This window comes from Crotalus tigris, unplaced genomic scaffold (genome assembly GCF_016545835.1).
Source record: "Crotalus tigris isolate CLP2741 ecotype Arizona unplaced genomic scaffold, ASM1654583v1 scf7180000017690.20705106771:4171800, whole genome shotgun sequence".
Taxonomy (NCBI): domain Eukaryota; kingdom Metazoa; phylum Chordata; class Lepidosauria; order Squamata; family Viperidae; genus Crotalus; species Crotalus tigris.
The window spans coordinates 2,989,776-3,015,004 of NW_024096569.1; the positions used below are offsets into that span (position 1 = coordinate 2,989,776).

The following is a 25,229-nucleotide window of genomic DNA, read 5'->3' on the forward strand; positions in this document are numbered from 1 at the left end:
AAAAAGAGAGTCTTGTTTTATCAAAATAACTTTTATTCAGACCAATGCATTTCCCAGGAGATATGCAGGCTGAAAGAACAAATGGAATTAAAAATATTGGATCAATCTAAAACCGGAACAAGAAATTTTCAATTGAAGCCAAGCTTCCGTTCCACCCACCAGTACATTTTTTTCCCACCCCATAAAACCTGAACACAGTACTCAAAAACTTGTTAAAGAGAGTTAGGGCGAAACAAATTCTTTGTTTTCTCCATCATCACCTTCTCTGTCAGAGATGTCCAATTGTGGTGACTTTAAGACTTGTGGACTTCGACTCCCAGAATTCCCCAGCCAGACTTGTGGACTTCAATTCCCAGAATTCCTCTGCCAGAAGCCTGCCTAGAGAAATCTGGGAGTTGAAGTCCGCAAGCCTGGCTGGGGAATTCTGGGAGTTGAAGTCCGCAAGTCTTCAAGTCGCCACAACTGGACATCCCTCTTCTAAAGGGTCACAAGGAGAAGACCTCTGGATGTATCTCACACAAGAGAGAAGAAATAGGCTGTAGAACAACACAACCCTTAAATTCAACCTAGTGGTTAGAGCAGGGAGGGCTGCTCTTTAGGAGCCCCCCCCCCCGTAAATCATCGACCGGAAAGGACAATTCTCAAAACACAACATCTCTTCTCTTCTCCATCCCTTTGGAAGAATATCACCGCTTCTCTTCCTCCTCGTATGGGTGATGATCTCGGTCTACTTCCGTCTCCGTGGGATCTCCAAGCCAAGAGGAACTTGGTCTCTTAGAACCTACAGGAGAATAACAGAATAACAGAGCTGGAAGGGATCTCAAAGGTCATCTAGTCCAGCCCCCTGCTCAAGCAGGAGACCCTATCCCATTTCAGACAAATGGCTGTCCAGTCTCTTCTTAAAAAGGAGGAAGAGGAATAATAAAGCTGGAAGGGACCCTGGAGGTCATCTAGCCCAACCCCCTGCTCAAGCAGGAGACCCTATCCCATTTCAGACAAATGGCTGTCCAGTCTCTTCTTAAAAAGGAGGAGGAGGAGGGGGAGGAATAATAAAGCTGGAAGGGACCTTGGAGGTCTTCTAGTCCAACCCCCTGCTCAATCAAAAGGCCTCCGAGAGATTGGAGAAGGAATCCAGGTGAGAGAAGAGCTCCAAACCAACAGGAGAGGAGAAGCTTCACCTGGATCAGACGCCTGCGATACGCTTCCTCGTCCTCCGTCGGTCCCTTGGGGAGCAGCTGGGGGGCGGTGAGGTGTCTCCGGCACACGATCTCCACCTCCTGCAAGGTGTAGAAGACGGCGGGATCCAGAGTGTGGCTGTTGATCAGACTGACTAGGTATTCCTTGTAGTGCGCCCTGGGGGGAGAGTGTGTGTGTCAAGAAATATGTTTTGGTTAGAAAAGATATTTTAAACTGGTATCACCGATACGATTAGAAAACTGATATTCAACCGTATATCTTTTAATAACAATAAGAATTGCATTTGCTTAATTTGCGGGAAAAAAGGGTACTGGATGGTATAATATTGGATTTAGTTTTTTTTTTTTAAAACGTTTTATTGATTTTCTAATTTTACATTTAAGTATTTGAAAAGCCACGTGGCGGCTGGGTTAATCAAAAATTCAGTAACACACAAACATCTTTAGTGCCAGTCTCAAACGACCGCCTTAAATGTTTCCTCTCTTTTCCCCTTGGTATTTACTGTCTCATGTTTAAACTAATGCCATTCTTATTATATGAATGAAATAAAAATAACATTCTTACCTTTATCAACCATTTTTAGCTTATACATATGCCGATTATTTTAACATTCGGTCTTTATATAGACAATCAATGTCCTAATTAGTTTTCCCCATTTTTTTTAGTTTCCCATTAGTATTTAAATTTAACGTTTAATATTTGTAATTTCCAAGTTTTAAGCGACCAAAGTTCCCTTGATCACAATTCATCACAAAGTCTAGTACTCAGGATACACATCTTATCTATTTGAAGAAGCTTATATGCACCACGGAATTACTAATGGATCCATTCAACACGTTGTTTATTAAGAACTTTTTGGTAAAAATAGAAAATTCATAATATATATATTCCATCAGTGAGGGGCAACTTTTAAGATTTGTGGACTTCAACTCCCAGAATTCCTTATGCTGGCTGGTGAATTCTGGGAGTTGAAGTCCACGAGTTTTAAAGCTGCTAAGTTTGGAGACCCCTGGCCTGGTTGAAATCTTGCTGGTCCCTCCGGGATCATAGAGATGGGAGTCCAGAAAGGTCATCAAGTCTAACTCCCTTGAGAGTGCAGGATGGGCCTACACACTGTTGGGGGGGGGGACGCAATCTATTCTGTTTGAAAACCTCTAAAGGGAAGAAACACCACCATGTGGCAAACTGTTCAACTCCCAGAGTTCCTCATGCTGGCTGGTGAATTCTGGGAGTTGAAGTCCACGAGTCTTAAAGCTGCCAAGTTGGAAGACCCCTGGCCTAGTTGAGACCTTGCTGGTCCCTCCAGGATCATAGAGATGGGAATCCAGAGAGGTCATAAACTAACTCCCTTGAGAGTGCAGGATGGGCCTACACATTGTTTGGGGGGGTGCGATCTAGTTTGTTTGAAAAACTCCAAAGAAGAGGAAGAAACCCCTCAAGGCGGTAACCCAGGGGTCTTCAAACTTGGCTCTTTTATGACTTGTGGGCTTCAACTCCCAGAATTCCTGAGCCAGCGTTCCAGGCTGAGGAATTCTGGGAGCTGGTCCACAAGCAGGCATCTTCAAACTTGTCCTTTTATGACTTGTGGACTTCAACTCCCAGAATTCCTCAGCCAGCATGAGGGAACTAGGACCCTTTTATGACTTGTGGACTTCAACTCCCAGAATTCCTCAGCCAGCATGAGGGAACTACAACCCTTTTATAACTTGTGGACTTCAACTCCCAGAATTCCTCAGCCAGCGTGCCTGACTTGTGGACTTCAACACCCAGAATTCCTCAGCCAGCATTCCAGGCTGAGGAATTCTGGGAGTTGAAGTCCACAAACAGGGATCTTCAAACTCGGCCCTTTGATGACTTGTGAACTTCAACTCCCAGAATTCCTCAGCCAGGCATGCTGGCTGAGGAATTCTGGGAGTTGAAGTCCATAAAAGGGCCAAGTTTGAAGACCCCTGCGGTAACCCCTTCAGCACTTCCTGTCAAGAACTCCTTCCTGATGTTCGCCCTGCTGGCTGGGGAATTGTGGGAGTTGAAGTCCCCACAAGTTGAAGTCTTGCCCAAGATTTGAAACTCCAGCTTCCGCCTGTGTCTCTCAAAATATTCTTGGCTTCCCTCCTCTACAAATGGACCAATGTTGCTTTTTTCCCCCAACCTACAGGCAGTCCTCGGCTTACGACCATTTGTTTGGCGGCTGCTCCAAGTTACAACGGCGCTGGGGGGAAAAAAAGTGACTTTACGACCAATCCTCGCACTTATGACCTAATTGCAACTCCAGGCGGCAGTGGGTGGGGGCAACTCAGCAGCCAAATGTTATTTACCACAATTGCGAGCGTCCCTGGGTGGGAGGGAAAGGTTGTAAAATCGGGGCCTGTCATGTGGTGATTCACTTAGCGACGGGAGCACTGGTCGACGTAGGTCGAGGACTTTCGGTATCATGTTTCAGCTCTGCTGGATCACAGCTAGAAATTCTGGGAAAGGGCCACGATTTCCCGACTCCTCATAGAAGGGTTTTACTCACTCGCAAAGGCCAGCATATTCAGCCGGGGTCTCTTTGCCGCACGGTTCGTCCTTTAAACCATCCAGCATTTCTTTCTGCTCCATAACCCGGCATCCCCCTGCAGGCAGAGGAAGAACCCCGACATTTAAAGCGTGCCCCTTCCTTCCTTGGACTGGCGGTCCTCGAGTTACGACAATTCAGCCCCAAATTTCCGTTGCTAAGCGAGACGTTGGTTAAGCAAGTTTTTTTCCCCAACTTTTCTTGCCACAGTTCTTAAGTAAACCACTGCGGTTGTTAAATTAGTAACATCGTTGTTAAGTGAGTCAGAAAGCTGACCCCGGGATGGTGCCACCTTCATAAAATGTGAGCCGGTTGTCAATCATCTGAATTTCAGTCCTGTTGTAACTTGGAACGGTCACTAAATGAGCTGTTCTAGGTTGTGGACTAGCCGCGTGGTTATTTTATTTGGTTATTTTAAGGAGGTGAGCGGCCCAGGTTCACGAACGTAAAGTTGGGTGGCTATATATAAATGGAAATAAAATTAAAAAATTGAAGTGAAGAGGTTAAAAAGTAAAGCAGTGATAGTCCCCGATTTACAACAGTTCATTTAGTGACCGTTCAAAGTTACAATAGCACTGAAAAAGCGACGCGTGACTGCTTTTCACACTTATGACGGCTGCAACACCCCCCAGGGTCATGCGCTCAAAATTCGGACACTTGGCATTTGGTTCCTATTTATGACGGTTTGCAGCGTCCCGGAGTCACACATTCCCCTTTTGCGACCTTCTGACAAACAGAGTCAAGGGGGGGGGGGGAAAACCGGATTCACTTAACAACCGTGCTGTTAATTAACAAATACAAGTGATTTGCTGAACGACTCTGGCAAAAATCATCGTAAACCGGGGCAAAACCTGCTTAACAAATATTTCACTTAGCAACAAAACTTTGGGGTCAATTGTGGTCATACACTGAGGACGGCCTGTGAAGGCGGAAGTGAAGTGAAGTAAAAGTAAAGTAAAGTAAAGTTAAAGTGAAGTAAAAATGAAGTTAAAGTGAAGTAAGGTAAAAATAAAATTAAAGTGAAGTGAAGTAAAAATAAAGTTAAAGTGAAGTTAAAATGAAGAATTAAAGTAAAGTAAAATAGCAACAAAGTTTGGGCTCCATTGTGGTCATACTTTGAAGACTGCCAGTGAAGGCTGAAGTGAAGTGAGGTAAAAGTAAAGTAAAGTTAAAGTAAAATAAAAGTGAAATTAAAGTGAAGTAAAGTAAAAATAAAGTTAAAGTGAAGTTAAAGTGGTGAGGTGAAGCGAAGTGAAGTGAAATAAAGTAAAGTAAAGTAAAATAACAACAAAGTTGGGGCTCCATTGTGGTCATACTTTGAAGACTGCCTGTGAAGGGAGAAGTGAAGTGAGGTAAAAGTAAAGTAAAGTAAAAATAAAGTTAAAGTGAAGTGAAGTTAAAATGAAGTGAAGTAAAAATAAAGTGAAATTAAAGTGAAGTGAAGTAAAAATAAAGTTAAAGTGAAGTTAAAATGAAGTAAAAATGAAGTTAAAGTGAAGTAAGGTAAAAATAAAGTTAAAGTGAAGTGAAGTAAAAATAAAGTAAAATTAAAGTGAAATTAAAGTGAAGTAAAATAAAAATAAAGTTAAAGTGAAGTAAAAATGAAGTTAAAGTGAAGTAAGGTAAAAATAAAGTTAAAGTGAAGTGAAGTAAAAATGAAGTGAAGTAAAAATAAAGTAAAATTAAAGTGAAGTAAAGTAAAAATAAAGTTAAAGTGAAGTTAAAATGAAGTGAAGTAAAAATAAAGTAAAATTAAAGTGAAATTAAAATGAAGTGAAGTAAAAATAAAGTTAAAGTGAAGTTAAAGTGGTGAGGTCAAGTCAAGTCAAGTCAAATAAAGGTAAATTAAATTAATGTAATAAAATAAAGTAAAACAAAATAAAATAAAGGTCAAGTCAAATCAAGTCAAAAAGCGCAAAATATTTGAAAGTGCAATCTTTCATTCCGGACTTAAAATGAAGCCATCCCAGGACAGTTGGACTTCCCAGGATTTTGGGGGGGGGGGTCACGCACCTCCAGGGGTAGCCCGGGTGCCCGCTGGGGGGTCCGTGTTGAAGGCAACGTTGTTATCCTGGGATGGAGAGAAGGGAAACGAGAGAGAATCAGTCTCCCAAGAAGCCTTTTCCTTAAACACCCTGGGCTTCCACGTCCCCCCACCCCACATCCCCCCCTCCCCGGTCCTGAAGCCCCCCCACCCCACATCCCCCCCCGACCGCCCCCCCTGACCTGGAGGAGCTGCTGCAGGCGCGGCACGGCCCAATCCCGCAGGTAGAAGAGGCAGTCGCGTGGATGGTGGCCGTGGAGGGAACGGCGGATCGGGCAGTGAGGGATCGGGCATTTCTGGAAGGGAACAAAGTGTAGGATGGGAAAATGGCTGAGCTGCCCACCCAAGTGAAAATATAGGCGAGTCCTCGCCTTACGACCGCGACTTCCAAACTTCCAGGGTAGGAAAATGGCTGAGCTGCCCACCCAAGTGAAAATACAGGCAAGTCCTCGCCTTACAACCGCAACTTCCAAACTTCCAGGGTAAGAAAATGGCTGAGCTTCCCACCCAAGTGAAAATACAGGCAAGTCCTCGCCTTACGACCGTGACTTCCAGGGTAGGAAAATGGCTGAGCTGCCCACCCAAGTGAAAATACAGGCGAGCCCTCGCCTTACGACCACCAGCTGAGCTCCAAATTTCCAGGGTAGGAAAATGGCTGAGCTGCCCACCCACTCCTCCAAAGGGAAATACAAGCGAGTCCTCAACTTTACGACCGCAACTGAGCCAAACATTTGCGTTGCTAAGGTGAGAAACTGGTTAAGTGAGTTTTACCCCGTTTTACGACTCTCCTGGCCACGTTTGTTAAATTAGTAAAACTATTGTGAGGTGAATCTGGCTTGACTCGGCTTGTCAGGTCGCAAAATGGGATCAAGGCGACCCTCCCCCTGGAAGCTGCAACGGTCATAAATATGAGTCAGTTGTCACGTGTCTGAATGTAACTCACGCCATCGTGGGGAAGCTCCGACGGTCATAAGTGTGAAAAATGGTCGTAAGTCACTTTTCCCAGCGCCGTTGTAACTTTCAACAGTCACTAAGTGAACTATTGTTAAGTCAAGGTCTATTTGTAAGGACAGTCCTCGGTTTACGACGATATTTGAGCCCAATATTTCTGTTTGGGAAAACTTCCCGCCACAAATGTCTTAGGTGGGACGTTGGTTACAAAAGGTCCCTTTTACGACCTTTCCTGCCACAGTTGTTAAGTGAATCACTGCAGGTGTTACGTTCGTGAAACGGTTGTTAAGTGAAACCGGCATGGACTTTGTTAGTCAGAAGGTAGCAAAAAGGGGATCATGTGACCCCTCCCAGGATGCCGCAACCGTCATAAATATGAGGCGGTTCCCTAGCGTCCAAATTTGGATCGCCTGACCACGGGGGATGCTGCAACAGCAGCGTCACAACTTGAAACGGTCACTAAACAAATTTTATTCCCTTTAATATGGATTGCAGACAAAAGTCAGATAACCTGACTTTGTTAGCAGACGTGTGATAAATAGCAATTTATATTACTTTTTCCCAACTGCTCCCTTCCTCTCCGAAACATGGAACTGAATCATGCTCCCCTTTAAATGGGAAAAGAACAGGCAATCCTCGACTTAGAACTGTTTTGTTTCATTTAGTGACCGTTCAAACTTACAACAGCATTCACAAAAACAACTTACGATCATTTTTCACGCTTAACAACTGTTGCCGCATCCTCGTGGTTACATGGTATCAAATTCGGACGCTGGGCAAACTGGCTCATACGTACGATGGTCGCAGTGTCCCCGGGGGGGGGTCACATGATCCCGTTTTGCGACCTTCTGACAAACAAAGTCTGTGTATGTGTGTGTGTGTGTGTGTGTGTGAAAGCCGGATTTGCTTAATAACCGTCTTACCAACTTAACAACTGCAGGGATCCGCTTTGCCGTGAAGTGGAAGGAGAATGGCCATAAAACGGGGCAAAAAACTCACTGAAGCGATGTCTCATTTAGCGACGTGAAATTTCGGGCTCCCTTGTGAAGACACAGGAGGGGAACATTATCAAAGGAAAAACGGAGAGAAAGAACAGCAGAGACGGCCTTGAACAGACAGGCGAAGGCCAAAAAAAATGAATTTGGCCCAGGAAGTCAAGTTGAGAAAAAAAAATCCAAAATCCTGAATTTTCGCCCTGCCTTGACAATTTTGAATGTAAGAAAGAGGAAAGCCGAATAAATATAATCTTTCCGGATCCTCTGATTACACCCGCTATCAAAAGAGCGGAGTTCCAGCATTTTAAAGTCCGTTCCTCACACTATGGCAGTGGTTCTCAACCTTTTTAATGCCGCGACCCCCAACAAGTCGTAAGTCGAGGACTACTCAACCGGTCGTAAGTCGAGGACTACTCAACTGGTGCAGCACCGTTTGCAGAATGGGACTTTTGGCGGGCTCAGCAGGGCAGAGACAGCCTGGACAATTCCTATTGGCTTTGGAAAGCCAATAGAATAAAAGGGAGTAGCACAGCTAAGGAAAAGGGGAAAAAAATGGCGGACTGCGTTGTTTGGCGACCCCCGTGAAATGGTCGTTCGACCCCAAATGGGGTCCCGACCCACAGGTTGAAAACCACTGCACTATGGAAAGCCCTCCACTTAACAGCAGTTCAGTTAGTGACGGTTTAAAGTCACAACGGTCCTGAAAAAAGGACGGTTTTTCACGCTTAATGGCCGTTGCACCATCAATCACAGTCACCTGATCAAAATTCGGCAATTTATGATGGTTGCAGCGTCGCCCGAGGGGGGGGGGTCCCGTGATCCCCTTTTGTGACTTTCTGATAAGCAAAAACAACGGGGAAAGCCATATTCAATTAACAACCGTGCTGTTCATGAACAAACGCAGTGATCCGCTGAACGACGGTGGCGAAAATCGTCGTAAAATGGGGCAAAGCTCACTTCACTGTCCTGGAAAATTTTGGCTTCAGCATTAGGTCGCGGACTCCCTGTATCTTATATTTTCCTATGGTTTTTGTTCACCGTCTCGGCCTCCATTCTCCAAATTCACCTCTACCGAGGCCGATAAGGGGGAAATTGAATGGCAACAGCGGACCGAGTTCCAGGCTTGCATCACACACACAAACACACACACACACACACACACACACACACACAGAAATGCACAATCCCTGAGCATCCTTACGTTGGAGGCATAGAAGGTCCCGTAGCAGCCACTGCAGAAATGATGTCTACATTGGGAACACTGGAAGTGCATGCAGCCCCCTCGGGCCAGTGCATACGAGAACTTGCATTTGGGACACGCTGAAAGAAAGAAAAAAAAGAGAAATGTATTTATTGGCTTGTCAATAATAATAATAATAACAACAACAATAATTACAACAACAAAGTTGGAAGGGATCTTGGAGGTCATCTAGTCCAACCCCCTGCTCAGGCAGGAAACCTATACCATTTCGGACAAATGGCTGTCCAGTCTCTTCTTAAAAACTTCCAGTATTGGAGCATTCACCACTTCTGGAGGCAGGTAGTTCCACTGGTTAATTGTTCTCACTGTCAGGAAGTTTCTTCTTAGTTCTAGGTTGCTTCTCTCCTTGATTAGTTTCCATCTGTTCCTTCTTGTCCTGCCTTCAGGCGTCTTGGAGAGTAGCCTGACTGCCTCTTCTTTGGGGCAGCCCCTGAGATACTGGAAGACTGCCATCCTGTCCCCCCTTGTCCTTCTCTTCGTTAAACTAGACATACCCAATTCCAGCAACCGTTCCTTATATGTTTTAGCCTCCAGTCCCCTGATCATCTTTGTTGCTCTTCTCTGTACTCTTTCTAGAGTCTCAACATCTTTTTTACATCGTGGTGACCAAAACTGGATGCCGTATTCCAAGTGTGGCCTTACCAAGGCCTTGTAAAGTGGTATTAATACTTCACGTGATCTTGATTCTATCCCCCTGTTAATGCAGCCTAGCACTGTGTTGGCCTTTTTGGCAGCTGCAGCACACGGCTGGGTCCTATTTAAGGGATTGTCCACTAGGACTCCGAGGTCCCTCTCACAGTTACTACTATTGAGCAAGGTACCCCCTATACTATACCTATCCTATACCTGTACTAGAACTCACCATCTCCTGATGATTGGCCAAAGTCACCCAGCTGGCTTTCATGGCTAAGGCGGGACTAGAACTCACCGTCTCCTGGGGATTGGCCCAAAGTCACCCAGTCGGCTTTCATGGCTAAGGTGGGACTATCACTATCTTTTTCTTTCTAACCTGGTGAACTGGAAAAAATTAAAATCAAACTTCCTGCTTAGAGTAGGAAACTCGGTTGGTGTCCCAAAAGGAACCTGGGGGCGAAATCCTCACCAATGCCGTTCTCCTGGAGGTACATCGCCAAGCCCTGCGCCTGGTATTCGGGGTCGTTGGTTCGCTTCCATTCCAGGAACGCTTCACAGCTCAGACCCTGATGCTGGGGTTCCCACTGGCACCGCGGAAGAGAAAAGACACCCCAAATTCAGCAGTTAGCCTTGTTCTGTTCTGGTGTATTCTATTCTTATTTCTAATTCTATTCTTATTTCTTATTGTATTCTATTCTATTCTATTCTATTCTATTCTATTCTAATTTCTATTCTATTCCTTATTTCTATTCTATTCTATTCCGTTCTATTCTTATTTCTAATTCTATTCTATTCTTATTTCTATTCTATTCTTATTTCTTATTCTGTTACATTCTATTCTTATTTCTTATTCTGTTACATTCTATTCTTATTTCTTATTCTATTCTATTCTTATTTCTATTCTATTATTTCTTATTCTATTCTTATTCTATTCTATTCTTATTCCTATTCTATTCTATTCTTATTTCTAATTCTATTCTTATTTCTATTCTATTATTTCTTATTCTATTCTTATTTCTATTCTATTATTTCTTATTCTATTCTTATTTCTATTCTATTCTTATTTATTATTCTATTCTATTATTTCTATTCTATTCTATTCTTATTTCTATTCTATTCTTATTCTATTCTAATTTCTATTCTATTCTTATTTCTTATTCTATTACATTCTATTCTTATTTCTAATCCTATTCTATTCTTATTTCTTATTCTATTCTGTTCTTATTTCTATTCTATTCCTATTCCATTCTATTATTTCTAATTCTTTTTTATTCTTATTTCTATTCTATTCCTATTCTATTATTTCTTATTCTATTCTAATTTCTATTCTATTCTTATTTCTTATTCTATTCCATTCTTATTTCTATTCTATTCTATTCTTATTTCTATTTCTATTTCTATTCCTATTCCATTCTATTCGTATTTCTAATTCTATTTTATTCTTATTTCTTTTATTCTTATTTCTAGTCTATTATTTCTTATTCTATTCTTATTTCTATTCTATTCTAATTTCTATTCTATTCTATTCTTTATTTCTATTCTATTCTATTCGATTCTATTCTTATTTCTATTCTATTCTTATTTCTTATTCTATTCTATTCTATTCTATTCTATTCTATTCTATTCTTATTTCTATTCCTATTCCATTCAATTCTATTCTTATTTCTAATTCTTATTTCTAATTCTATTTTATTCTTATTTCTATTCTATTCTTATTTCAATTCTATTGTTATTTCTATTCTATTACTTCTATTCTGAATTTATTCTATTCTATTCTCTTCTATTATTCTCTTCTCTTCTATATTCCATTCTATTTCTTATTCCATTCCATTCCCAACCCTTCCCTTCCATTCCATTCTACTCCACTATTTCTATTCTGTTCTGTTCTGTTCTATTCTATTCCATTCCATTCCATTTGTTCTGTTCTGTTCTACTCTGTTCTGTTGTACACTGTTCTGTTCTACTCTACTCTACTCAAAATATCTTAAGAGAGAAGGTTCACCAACCTGGCGTTTGCACTGGACGCAAAAACTCTTGCGGCACTGGGGGCATTTGGCTTCCAGCTGCTCCGATTCGTAGATGAAACCGAAAGAGCACTAAGGAGAAGGAGAACAATTCCATTTTAGCCCAGGCTGCGATCGGATCTTCCTGACTCCAGGAAGTGGATGCAGAGACCGTCCTTAAAGGAAGAAAGAAATTGAACTGGACCGAGTCCGTGCACGTTCTCTCCATCAGCTGGGCATTTGGACGCTCCTAGTCCCCTCGGAAGTATTTATTTATCTATATGCCTTGATTATTTTTATAAATAACTGGCAAACTTATCTAATACTCCTCCCTCCTCTTATTTTCCCCGTAATGACAACCCTGTCAGTTGGGTTGGACTGAGAGTGATTGGCCCAAAATCATCCTTTCGTGCGTAAGTTGGGACTTGAACTCACCGTCTCCTGGTGATCGGCCTAAAGCCACCCAGCCGGCTTTCATGCCTAAGGTGGGACTAGAACTCACCGTCTCCTGGGGATTGGCCTAGAGTCACCCAGCCAGCGTTTATGCCTATGGTGGGACTAGAATTCCCAGGCTCCTGTTGATAGGCCCAAAGACACCCAGTTGGCTTTCATGCCTAAGGTGAGACTAGAACTCACCGTCTCCTAGTGATTGGCCCAAAGACATCCAGCTGACTATCATGCCTAAGGTGGGACTAGAACTCCCAGTCTCCTAGTGATTGGCTCAAAGATATCCAGCCGGCTTTCATGCCTAAGGTGGGACTAGATCTCACCGTCTCCTGGTGATTGGCCTAGAGTCACCCAGCCAGCATTTATGCCTAAAGTGAGACTAGAACTCCAGGGCTCCTGATGATTGGCCCAACGTCACCCAGTCAACTTTCACGCCTCAGGTGGGACTAGAATTCCCAGACTCCTGTTGATTGGCCCAAAGACACCCAGTTGGCTTTCGTGCCTAAGGTGAGACTAGAACTCACCGTCTCCTAGTGATTGGCCCAAAGACATCCAGCTGACTATCATCCCTAAGGTGGGACTAGAATTCCCAGGCTCCTAGTGATTGGCCCAAAGACACCCAGTTGGCTTTCGTGCCTAAGGTGGGACTAGAACTCACAGTCTCCTGTTGATTGGCCCAAAGACACCCAGTCGGCTTTCACGCCTAAGGCAGAACTAGAATTCACACTGTCCTGGCTTCTAGCCTGGTTCCTTAAGCAGTGGACCAATAATAACAATCCACAATTCTGGATCAAAGTTTCTTTAGATACCGAGCAAATTCAAACAGCCAGAGCAGGAAACCAATTTATTTCTACAGTCTCCCTAAGCGAGCAGGTTTGACTCAAATACCCCTTCCCCAGCCAGGAAACCTACTGAGATCCATGAGACCACGACTCCCCTCACCCCAACTGGGCTCATTAGTGGAATGATGGGCGTTGTAGTCCCCCGACCCACTTGGAAAGCTCCCAGTTGGGAAAAGTCAGCCATCTATCCCTGGGCGTCCCCGTTTCTTAGAAAAACGGCCTACTCGTTTTATTGACTTTTTTGAGGGGTTCCCTTCTCATTCACACGCACCCCGACTTTTGGCTCTTCTCCCCTTTCATTTGGAAACAAAAGACACCAGGGGAGGGGGCTACTCACATGCGTGCACCACTGAAACTTGGGGTCCTGCATAAGTACGTGTTCGGTCAGCTTCTTATGGAACAGGTCGTATGTCTCTTGATCCAAACAGCTGCGCAACTGTAGAGAAGCCCAATTAAAAGAATTGAGGATGGCAAATCTAGACAGCATACTAAAAGGCAGAGACGTCACCCTGCCAACAAAAGTGCGTATAGTCAAGGGTGTGGTTTTCCCAGCGGCAATGTATGGCTGTGAAAGTTGGACCATAAGAAAGGCCGAGCGCCGAAGAATGGAGGCCTTTGGACCAGTAGTTCTCAACCTGTGGGTCGGGACCCCATTTGGGGTCGAACGACCATTTCATGGGGGGTCGTCAAACAACGCAGTCCGCCATTTCCCCCCCCCCCTTTTCCTTAGCTGTCCTACTCCCTCTTGTTCTATTGGCTTTTGAAATGCTTACTTCTTTCCATGTGGATGTAGTTTACTGTTGTTATATTAAGACTGTTACCCATGCTACACCATGCTTCAAGACAAAATTTCGTTTTTTTGTAATTAAAAATAAATATTTAACAATATATAATTACATATTATTTTTGTGATTAATCACTATGCTTTAATTATGTTCAATGCAAATACATCCAGATATTTACATTGCGATTCATAACAGTAGCAACATTACAGTTATAAAATAGAAACAAAAATAATTTTATGGTTGGGGGTCACCACAACAAGAGGAACTGTATTATGGGGTTGCGGCATTAGAAAGGTTGAGAACCATTGCTTTGGACTATGGAGAAGACTCCTGCGAGTCCCCTGGACTGCAAGGCGATCCAACTGGTCAGTCCTAGAGGAGATCAACCCCGACTGCTCTTTAGAAGGCCAGATCCTGAAGTTGAAACTCAAATACTTTGGCCACCTAATGAGAAGGAAGGACTCACTGGAGAAGAGCCTAATGCTGGGAAAGATGGAGGGCAAGAGAAGAAGGGGACGACAGAGAATGAGATGGCTGGATGGAGTCACTGAAGCAGCAGGCGTGAGCTTCAATGGACTCCAGAAGATGGTAGAGGACAGGAAGACCTGGAGGAACGCTGTCCATGGGGCCGCAATGGGTCGGACACAGCTTCGCAACTAACAACAACAACCACCTAGGCAGACACCCTCCCCAAAAAAGTTTGCAAAGAACCCACCACACATCCTGGAAAAATCTGACTCGTTCTGAAAGCAGAAAATATCTTTCTTTCGGATTTGATGCACAAAGAAAGAAAACGTTGCAGCTTTGCTATGAGATCCTCAACTTACAACAGTTCTCCTTAATTCATTTAGCGACTGCAGTTACCACGGCGTTGAAAAAAATTATGATGACCCTTTTTCACACCTGTGACCGTTGCAGCATCCCCAGGGTTATCAAAATTCGGACACTTTGGCAATTGGCGTGTATTTATGATGAGCTGCAACGTCCTGTGGTTCACTTTTGCGACCGTCCGACAAGCAAACTCAGTGGGGAAGCCAGATCCACTTAACAACCGTGTCACTAACCGAAGCGCTGCAGTGATCCACTTCATAGCGGTGGCAAGGAAGGTCATAAAAAGGGTGGGGACTCACTTTGCAACAGTTTCGCTTAGCAACAGAAACCTGGGGTGGAATTGTGGCCGTCAAGTCGAGGACTACCCGCGTGGGGAGGACGGCGGTCATTTTGGATGCGCCGGGATGGGAGGAACACATAAGTTCACCTCAGGGATGGCAAAATGGATTGTTTTAATTGTTCTTTTTTTAAAGGGTTTTTTTAAAATGATATTTTGGAATTTTTTAAAAATGTTGTCAACTACCCAGAGGTCAACTAGGTTTAATAAGCTGACGTGGCTTGATAAATTCATTCAGATAAATAACTAATTAAAGACAGGAACTTTTCTAGTTTCATTTCCACTTGGAAACCGGTTTGGGGACTTTTTGCTTGAGATGGGGAAACAAACAAAAAAAAAAATATGGAACTTTGGTTTGGGGTTTTCTTGATTGAGATCGGTTCACCGTGACAGAAATGGCCAGTCTATATTATTATGTAAAAGTAAAAAAAGTTGAGGTGGTTGAGTTGAGGCTTCTTCTACTGCGCCAACTGTCAGAAAGGGTGTAGGGCAGTGGTTCTCAACCTTTCTAATGCCGTGACCCCATAATACAGTTCCCCATGTTGTGGTGACCCCCAACCACTTATACATCACCGGGTGCCAGGGGCGTGGCCAAAGAAAAGGGGGGAAAAAATGGCGGACAGCGATGTTTGGCGACCCCCGTGAAATGGTCGTTCGACCCCAAATGGGGTCCCGACCCACAGGTTGAGAACCACTGGTGTAGGGTCTCCTGCTTGGGCCGGGGGGGGGGAGGGTTGGACTAGATGACCTACAAGGTCCCTTCCAACTCTGTTATTCTAATTCGAATTCTAAAAAGGGCAGGAAGTCCAGGTTTTTCGTTTTCTTTTCTCGTTCGTCCTACACTTTTCCCTCTTCCCCTTTTTTCCTCCCCTATTTTCCCGTTGTTTTCATTTTTTTATATTTTATATTTTAAAATATTATAATAATGATAGTAATAATAGTAATAATAATAATAATAATAAATAAAGTTGGAAGGGCCCTTGGAGTTCATCTAGTCCAACCCGCTGCTCAGGCAGGAAACCCTGTACCATTTCAGACTAATCATCATCATCATCATCATCATCATAAATTGGAAGGGACCTTGGAGGTCATCTAGTCCAACCCCCTGCTCAGGCAGGAAACCTTATACTATTTCAGACAAATGGCTGTCCAGTCTCTTCTTAAAACGTATATATTTATTTGTGTGTGTATAATATAATAATAATAATAATAATAATATGTGTATGTACATAATACTAATGAAGTTGGAAGGGATCTTGGAGGTCATCTAGTCCAACCCCCTGCTCAGGCAGGAAACCCTATCCCATTTGAGACAAATGGCTGTCCAGTCTCTTCCTAACCTAAGACTTATGTATTTGTGTGTGTGTGTGTGTGTGTGTGTGTGTGTGTGTGTGTTTGTGTGTGTATATATGTTTATGTATATAATAGTAGTAGTAGTAGTAGTAGTAATAATAATAATAATAATAATAATAATAATAATAATAAAGTTGGAAGGGACTTTAGAGGTCATGTAGTCCAACCCCCTGCTCAGGCAGGAAACCTTATACTATTTCAGATAAATGGCTGTCCAGTCTCTTCTTAAAACTTATATATTTGTGTGTGTGTGTGTGTGTGTGTGTGTGTGTGTGTGTGTATATGTATATGTATATAATAATAATAATAGTAGTAGTAGTAATAGTAATAACAATAATAATAAAGTTGGAAGGGACCTTGGAGGTCATATAGTCCAACCCCCTGCTCAGGCAGGAAACCTTATACTATTTCAGATAAATGGCTGTAGTGTGTGTTTGTATGTATCTGAGTGAACTAATAAAAATTTGAACACTCAAAAAGAAGACTGGCACCAAAATGAAACACCCTCTCCTCCCCCCGATAGAAGCCGGGACCCCCCCGTCAAATGGGGTAACGGAGCAGGAGAAACATCACCTGAATATCAAGCGTGGAAAAATAATTAAGAAGTTCCGTCTCGTCGCTGATCTCCGGTTCAGAGCAAGCCGGACACACCAAATCGGTAATGTGTTTCTCCTTCACGGCGATGGTGAAATGAAGCTCAAAACACTCTGGACAAATTGTGCACTCGCACGACGTTAGTGACTGCATCTGAAAAACAGAGAAGGAGAGATTGGCGGGAGGGTGGGGAAGCAAAAACTGTGATCTGTTTTCTGTCCGAAAGCATCCAAGGATTCCCGAGAAATTCCCCCTGTTTACTCTTAAATACAAACAGTCCTCGGCTTACAAGCATTCGCTTAGTGACCGTGCAAAGTTAGAACAGCACTGGGGGGGGAAAAAAGTGACTCACAAATGGTTTTTCGCACTTATGACCGTTGTTGCGCACCCATGGTCACGTGATCAACATTCAGATGCAAATGGATGGTGGGGAAATGGAAGGATTTGTATTCCTTTGCAGGCAGCTGGTCATTTGCATCGTTTTAGAGCAGTGGTTCTCAACCTTTTTAATGCCGCGACTCCCAACCGGTCGTAAGTCGAGGACTACTCAACCGGTCGTAAGTCGAGGACTACTCAACTGGTGCAGCACCGTTTGCAGACTGGGGCTTTTGGCGGGCTCAGCAGGGCAGAGACAGCCTGGACAATTCCTATTGGCTTTGGAAAGCGAGTCTATTCAAGAGAGTCTCTTCTATTGGCTTTCAAAAGCCAATAGAATAAAAGGGAGGAGCACAGCTAAGGAAAAGGGGGGGGGAAAAATGGCGGACTGCGTTGTTTGGCAACCCCCGTGAAATGGTCGTTCGACCCCAAATGGGGTCCCGACCCACAGGTTGAGAACCACTGTTTTAGAGTGTAGCTGAGGCCTCTTGGAGGTTTATCTATGTCCTCAAGGTCATCTGTGGAAGGAATATCAAATCTTCCATTCCCCACCATTCAGCCACAGCTGAAGAAGCTTCTGGGATGAGAAGTGAAATGTCTTCAAAGAAAAACAAGGAAATCCAGTTGCCCTTTCAAAAAACCTTTTTGTGACAACTGAGGACACAGACAAACTTCCAAGTGGCCTCAATGGCTCTCTAAAAGAAGCCAAATGACCAGCTGTCAGCAAGAAGTATAGATCCTTCTATTCCCCACCATCCAGTCAGAGCTGAAGAACCTTCTGGAAACCTCTTCAAAGAAAAACAAGAAAGTCCAGTTGCCTCTTGGAAAAAAAAAAAAATAACACCTTTGGGACAAACGTGACCCTGGACGACTGAGAAACCCCCACCGACAATTCAGGCAAAAAGGAGGAACAATTGTCAGCGCTCAAACCAACAACGAAAAAGTGGACTTAGTTATGGATCGGAGACAATCCAATCGGCAAAAACCGCCCGTCGGTACCTTGTTCCTCGGCAAGGCCAGGCTGCAGACGGCGCACTCCCAGCTCAGCCAGTGTCTGATGAAGTCGCGGTTCGGGGAGGCCTTGACGGCTTCCACGATGTCGGCCAACTCCCAGCCTTCGTTTGGCTGTTCGAGCATCAGCGAGACCATCAACTCGGCCCGGCCCCAGCTGGGCAGAGACAGCGAGGCCAGGAGACGCCGCAGCAGCGCCTGGCGAGGAACGAGACGAGAAAGGACAAGTGGTACCTCCCGCGGCCCAGCCAGCGACGATAAGAGACTCCTGATCTTTCCTCTTCCTCTCTCGCTCACCTGTCGGTCAGCACACTTGAAGTCCACGGGAGGGTCTTCGCTCTCCCACAGCCGCTGGTGGAACGGCGCTAAGCGGGCCTGCTGCAGCTGGACCAGCGTGCGCCATAAGTCCCCGTTGTTCTCGTACAGGGCTTGCAAGACGGAGCCCCGCTCTTCGAAGCCCAGAGATTTCAACTCCTGCACCTGTTGAGCGAAGTTCAAGATCCAAAAAAAAAAAAAAAAAAAACCAGGTCCTTATTAGCATATCTGGTGGACATGCCCTAAAGCTAAATGTTGTTGGTCAAAAATACACCTATAGTTGGAGAAAATGGCTCAAAAACACGTAGATTTTAAGCCAGAATTGTTTCTGTTAGGACTAATAGGAGGAAGCTATGAGAACGATTGGATATACTTAATTTTAGATGTACTAACCGCAGCAAGAATTGTATTTGCCCAATATTGGGAAAAATGAAAACTTACCGACGGAAGAAGAACTAATTAAGAAAATTTTAGATGGTGCAGAAATGGGACAGATTGACATTAAAGACAAAAGAGAAAGAAGACTCCGTGTACTTTAGAACATGGGACAATTTTTATCAATGGCTAGAAAAATGAGTTAGAGAGAAAGGGTATTTATATTTATATTGCTTCTCTCTTTGATCAGTTTCCAACCATTGTTTCTCGTCCTGCCCTCTGGTGCTTTGGAGAATAGCTTGACTCCCTCTTCTTTGGGGCAGCCCCTCAGATGCTGGAAGATTGCTGTCATGTCACCCCTTGTCCTTCTCTTTTTAGATTAGACATACCCAGTGCAGAACAACAGAATTGGAAGGGACCTTGGAGGTCATCTAGTCCAACCCCCTGCTCAAGAAGGAGACCCGCTACCATTTCCAACAAATAGCTGTCCAATCTCTTCCTAAAAACCTCCAGTGATGGAGTACTCACAACTTCTGGTGGCAAGCAGTTCCACTGGTTAATTGTCCTCACTGTCAGGAAGTTTCTCCTTAATTCTAGGTTGCTTCTCTCTTTGGTCAGTTCCCGACCATGGTTTCTTGTCCTGCCCTCTGGTGCTTGGGTGAATAACGTGACCCCCTCTTCTTTGTGGAAGCCCCTCAAACACTGGAACTCTGCTATCATGTCTTTCTTCTTTTCTTTAGACTAGCCCAGTGGTTCTCAACCTGTGGGTCGGGACCCCATTTGGGGTCAAACGACCATTTCACGGGGGTCGCCAGACAACGCAGTCCGCCATTTTCTTTCCCCCTTTTCCTTAGCTGTGCTACTCCCTTTTATTCTATTGGCTTTTGAGAGCCAATAGAAGAGACTCTCTTGAATAGAGTCTAATTCTATTGGCTTTCCAAAGCCAATAGGAATTGTCCAGGCTGTCTCTGCCCTGCTGAGCCCGCCAAAAGTCCCATTCTGCAAATGGTGCTGCACCAGTTGAGTAGTCCTTGACTTACGACCGGTTGAGTAGTCCTCAACTTACGACCGGTTGGGGGGTCGCGGCATTAAAAAGGTTGAGAACCACTGGACTAGCCAAACGCAAGTCCCGCAGCCGTTCTTCGTATGTTTTAGTCTCCAGGCCTTGGATCCTGTTAGTTGCTCTTCTCTGAACTTTTTTTCTAAGTCTCAACATCTTTTTTGTGACACAGGGACCAAAATTGGCTAATATCTGGTTCCCTTTTCCCACGCCTCTCGTCCAGGCTCACCTTACTCCGACGGGCACTGAGGCATCGGCTGACGGCGTCGTCTACGTCCCCCCGGCTGGCCACCCAGGCGGCTTGGACTTCTTGAAGCGTGATGGCCCCCAGCCCACCGCCGGGCTCCTCCGCGCCCCGCTGAGTGGCCATCTCCGCCACACCTTCCAGGACGCAGGGCAGTTCCGATTTCAGCCAGGCCAGGGGCAGTTCAGCTCCCGAGTAGCACAAGGCGGCCGCCACCATTTCGGGGGCCACGCCCACGCCCTCCGCCTCCTGCGGGGCCAAGGGACAAAGCCAGGTCAACGGGGGCTGAGACAGGACGCCGAAGCTGGTTGGCAACTATCTCGGCCGGGAAGAAGAATAAGTTGGAGGCAGTCCTCGGCTTAACGACCGTTTAATAACCCCTTGAGGAGACGGCCACAGCTAATGAAATGGATTTGGAGATCCTTTTTTTTTTTTGCTGGGGGGATGGGTGGATCCACCTGGCATCGGTTGGGGGATTCTGGGCCAGTTGTTCTTTCTCACGTCACAGGGTTGTTGTGGGGAAAATAGGAGGAGAAAAGAGTATTGTGTATGTTCACTAACTGGAGTTGTTCGTTTTTTTAAAAAAGGATAAATATAGACACCCCCACATACAGGCAGACATACCGAGGTGTCTATCTACCAGTATAATATGTATATGTATAATTGTATCTATACATATACAAACACATACATACTATTTATGTGTGTGTGTGTGTGTGTGTGTGTGTTGGTGTGTGTATCAAATCTCTTATCTATCTATCTATCTATCTATCTATCTATCTATCTATTTATTATCTACAGTATATCTATCTATCAAACTCTATCTATCAAACTATCTATCTATCTAACTCTATTTATCTAACTATCTATCTATCAAACTATCTAATTCTATCTATCTATCTATTTATCTATCTATCTATCAAACTATCTATCTAATTCTATCTATCTATCAAACTCTATCTATCTATCAAACTCTATCTATCTATCAAACTCCATCTATCTCTATCTATCTATCTATCTATCTATCTATCTATCTATCTATCTATCTATCTATCTATCTATCTATCTATCAAACTATATCTATCTAACTCTATCTAACTGTATCTATCTATCAAACTCTATCTATCTATCTATCAAACTCTATCTATCTATCAAACTCTATCTATCTATCTATCTATCTATCTTTATCTATCTATCTATCTATCTATCTATCTATCTATCTATCAAACTCTATCAAACTATCAAACTCTATCTATCTATCTATCTATCTATCTATCTATCTATCTATCTATCCATCCATCCATCCATCCATCCATCCATCCACATCTATCTATATCTATCTATCTGTCTGTCTGTCTGTCCATCCATCTCTATCTAATCACCTGCCTCAACTACTACATAAGTAATCAAAGGCAGCAAACATTCCTAATAGCACTCCCATGTGTGTTTGTGTATACACTGACATGTACACAGACACAGTTGCATAAAAACAAGAGAAAAAAAAAAGAGTTTGGTCAGGCTTGCTCTCCAAAGGCCCCTGGACCCCCAAAAATGGCACCCCCGCTAGATGAACTACAGTTCCCATAATTCCCCAGCAGGCGTTCGATTGGAAGGAGACGCCTTTTAAGGGTTGAAAAGTGATTGTGGGGGGACTCGCTTGGCGGGTGGGTGGGGAGGGCTCACCCTGATCATGGCCACCATCTTCTGCCCGTCGTCCCGCAGCTTCGCCTGCCTCTGTTGCTCCGCCTCCTCGGGCGAGGCGGGCGGGGCTTTCCACAGGCCCTGGGGCTCCCCGGGGGCTTCCACCACCTGTCGCTTCAACCGGCCCACCTCGTCCTTCTCGGCACGGGACGGGGGCTGGGGATCACCGTGCAGGCTGGTGCAATTGCACATCTCGCAGATCCGTCGGTGGGCGCTGTTGCGGAAAGTGCAGTGTTCGCACTGCCAGCTGGGGGCCTGTGGGAAGAGAGGGGTCCGGGTTCTAGATCAGCGGCAGGGTGCAAGATCGGGCTCTGCTTAAGATCGGAGCTCGAGATTGAGCACGGGAAGATCAGACACAGATCCGGGCTTTCTGAGGTCTGATTAAAGCCGGCTGGGTAACTTTGGGCCGATCACCAGGTGCCGGTGAGTTCTAGTCCGACCTTAGGCATCAAAGCCGGGAGGGTGAGTTTGGGCCAATCACCAGGAGACAGTGAGTTCTAGTTAGGCCTTAGGAATGAAGGTTGGCTGGGTGACTTTGGGCCAATCACCAGGAGATGGTGAGTTCTAGTCCCGCCTTAAATAAGAAAGCTGGCTGGGTGACTTTGGCCCAACCACCAGGCGACGGTGAGTTCTAGTCCCGCCTTAAATAAGAAAGCTGGCTGGGTGACTTTGGACCAACCACCAGGCGACGGTGAATTGTAGTCCTGCCTTAAATACGAAAGCTGGCTGGATGACTTCGGGCCAACCACCAGGTGGTGAATTCTAGTCGTGCCTTAGATATGAAAGCTGGCTGGGTGACTTTGGGCCAACCACCAGGCGACGGCGAATTCTAGTCCCGCCTTCAATACGAAAGCAAGGGGGAGGATGACTTTGGTCCGGTCCCTCCCTCCCTCCCAGTCCAGCCCACCTCGCAAGATTGGAGAAAATCGGCAGCGGAATGGATATTGAACACGTCCACCCCCTTGAGTCGTTTGTCAGGACACAAATCAAGAAATAAAGTCAGCCATTTGCCGTACTGGCTACCCAGCTCCCGATATCCCTGGCTGGCGTTTTCCAAGGGTTAAAAAAAAACAAAAGTTTTAAAAGCAAAACTTTGAAAACTTAGGGAAGCCCCCCCACCCCCGGCACTCACATCTTCCTGCTGGGGTCCGCTCTCCTCCCCCCAGGCTATCAGGGGCTTGGCGTCACCGGTGCTCGGTTTGCCGGCCAGGCGCGGCCTCTCGCAAACGGCGCAGAGGACGGTGGCCGACTCGTTCTCAAAGGTGCAGGTCTGGCAAGACCAGCGCCCTCTGGCCAGCTGGCCTTGGTGGGTCAGCTCGTCCTCCAGGCCGAGGGTCTGGGGGGTCTTGCACCCCCGAGGCCGGTCGCAATTGATGCAAAGGACGGAGGAGGCATCGTTGTTCTTCTGACAAGCCGCGCAGCGCCAGGGCGGGCGCGGACTGGGCAGGCTGTGGGAGGCGGAGAGTGGGGGGCGGCTGTGGGGCCGTAGAGAAGCCGTCTCCGAGGGGATGCTGGAGAGGCTGCAAAAAGAGGGGAGAATTTCCATTTAAATGGAGATTTAAACGAATCACAATGGAGTGATTCATCGATAAACTAATCAACCTAACTGAATAAAGCATTTGGTGCATCCTTGGCTTACAGCAGGGGTCTTCAAACTTGGCCCCCTTTATGACTGGTGGACTCCAACTCCCAGAATTCCTCAGCCAGGAAGATGGATGAGAACAGGGGTGGGGAACTATGGCCCCTCTTATGACTGCTGGACTTCAACTCCCAGAATTCCTCAGCCAGCGTGCCTGGCTGAGGAATTCTGGGAGTTGAAGTCCTTAGATCAGGCGTCTTCAAACTTGGCCCTTTTATGACTGGTGGACTTCAACTCCCAGAATTCCTCAGCCAGCAAGGTGGATTAGAACAGGAGTGGGGAATTCTGGGAGTTGAAGTCCACTAGTCATAAAAGGGCCAAGTTTGAAGAATTCTATTCTATTCCACTCCATTCTATTCTGTATTTTATTATTCTATTCTATTCTATTCTATTCTATTTTATTCTATTCTATTCTATTCCATTCCATTCTGTATTTTATTATTATTCTATTCTATTCTATTCCTTATTTTATTATTCTATTCTATTCCATTCCATTCCATTTTGTATTTTATTATTATTCTATTCTAATTCTATTCTGTATTTTATTATTCTATTCTATTCCATTCCATTCCATATTTTCTATTCTATTCTATATTCCATTCTATTTCTTATTTTACTCTATTTTATATTCCATTTCTTATTCTATTCTGTTCTATTCTACATTCTATTATTATTCTATTCTATATTCTAATCTATTCTATTCTCATTCCATATTTCCTATTTTCCATTCCATTCCTTATTCCATTCCATTATTATTTGTACCCCGAGCCTACCTGGGGTTAGGTGGTGGTGGGGGACTCTGCCATGCTCTGCCAGGGTTTTTCATAGGCACCCGATGGTGATGCGTCCGGGAAGGATGCTTGTGAAACAGCCAATCGCAGTTAGGACACAAACTCTGATTGCAAGCCTCACAGTGCTGCGACGGAGCTTCTAAACCACAAAGCAGGCAGGTGTCTGGAGGCAGGTTCCCTGCAGGCCAGAAAAAGGGGAGGGGGGACGGGGAAAAAACCCACAACAGTCTCAAGTGTTGTTCTGCTTATGTCTGAAAAAAAACAACATTCAGTTCCATCTCTACATAGGATGCAGCTTTTATTCCACGAGTCTTCAAACTTGGTCCTTTTATGACTTGTGGACTTCAACTCCCAGAATTCCTGGCTGAGGAATTCTGGGAGTTGACGCCCGCAAGTCATCAAAGGGCCCAGTTTGAAGACCTCTGCTTGTGGACTTCAACTCCCAGAATTCCTCAGCCAGGCATGCTGGCTGAGGAATTCTGGGAGTTGAAGTCCGCAAGTCATCAAAGGGTCATAGTTCCCTCATGCTGGCTGAGGAATTCTGGGAGTTGAAGTCTACAAGTCATAAAAGGGCCCAGTTTGAAGACCCCTATTTTATTCCAAAGCTGGGCAGGAATTAATACAGGATTTACAAGTAGTCCACAACTGAGCCAAAAAATTTCGGTTGCTAAGTGAGACACTTATGAGGAGAATTTTGCCCCATTTTACAAACCTTTCCTGCCAGTTTTGTTCAGCGAATCGCCGCATTCGTTAAGTTAGTCACACGGTCGTTAAGCAAATCCGGCTTACCACCCCGTTGACTCTGCTCGTCAGAAAGTTGCAAAAGGGAATCACGTGACCCCGGGACGCTGCGACCGTCATAAATATGAATCAGTTGCCAAGCGTCAGAAT

General features: G+C 44.7%; 1 protein-coding gene across 6 annotated transcripts in view; it reads right to left on the minus strand.

Moving 5' to 3' along the window:
* Window positions 1–15: 15 nt before the first annotated feature.
* Window positions 16–25,229, minus strand: part of RNF31 (ring finger protein 31) — a 48,554-nt gene continuing 23,340 nt past the window's right edge. For all 6 annotated transcript variants that reach the window (XM_039338057.1, XM_039338055.1, XM_039338056.1 and 3 more), the window contains 16 exons: window positions 24,321–24,516; window positions 23,041–23,428; window positions 21,891–22,163; window positions 20,193–20,456; window positions 18,511–18,693; window positions 18,202–18,411; window positions 16,807–16,980; window positions 13,265–13,363; window positions 11,642–11,731; window positions 10,105–10,219; window positions 8,943–9,061; window positions 5,978–6,091; window positions 5,765–5,822; window positions 3,713–3,809; window positions 1,179–1,353; window positions 16–781 (listed from right to left, as the gene is read on the minus strand). In XM_039338057.1, the coding sequence (XP_039193991.1) occupies window positions 728–781; window positions 1,179–1,353; window positions 3,713–3,809; window positions 5,765–5,822; window positions 5,978–6,091; window positions 8,943–9,061; window positions 10,105–10,219; window positions 11,642–11,731; window positions 13,265–13,363; window positions 16,807–16,980; window positions 18,202–18,411; window positions 18,511–18,693; window positions 20,193–20,456; window positions 21,891–22,163; window positions 23,041–23,428; window positions 24,321–24,516 (2,609 nt within the window). In that variant the 3' untranslated portion in view covers window positions 16–727. The remainder of the gene's footprint in view (window positions 782–1,178; window positions 1,354–3,712; window positions 3,810–5,764; window positions 5,823–5,977; window positions 6,092–8,942; window positions 9,062–10,104; window positions 10,220–11,641; window positions 11,732–13,264; window positions 13,364–16,806; window positions 16,981–18,201; window positions 18,412–18,510; window positions 18,694–20,192; window positions 20,457–21,890; window positions 22,164–23,040; window positions 23,429–24,320; window positions 24,517–25,229) is intronic.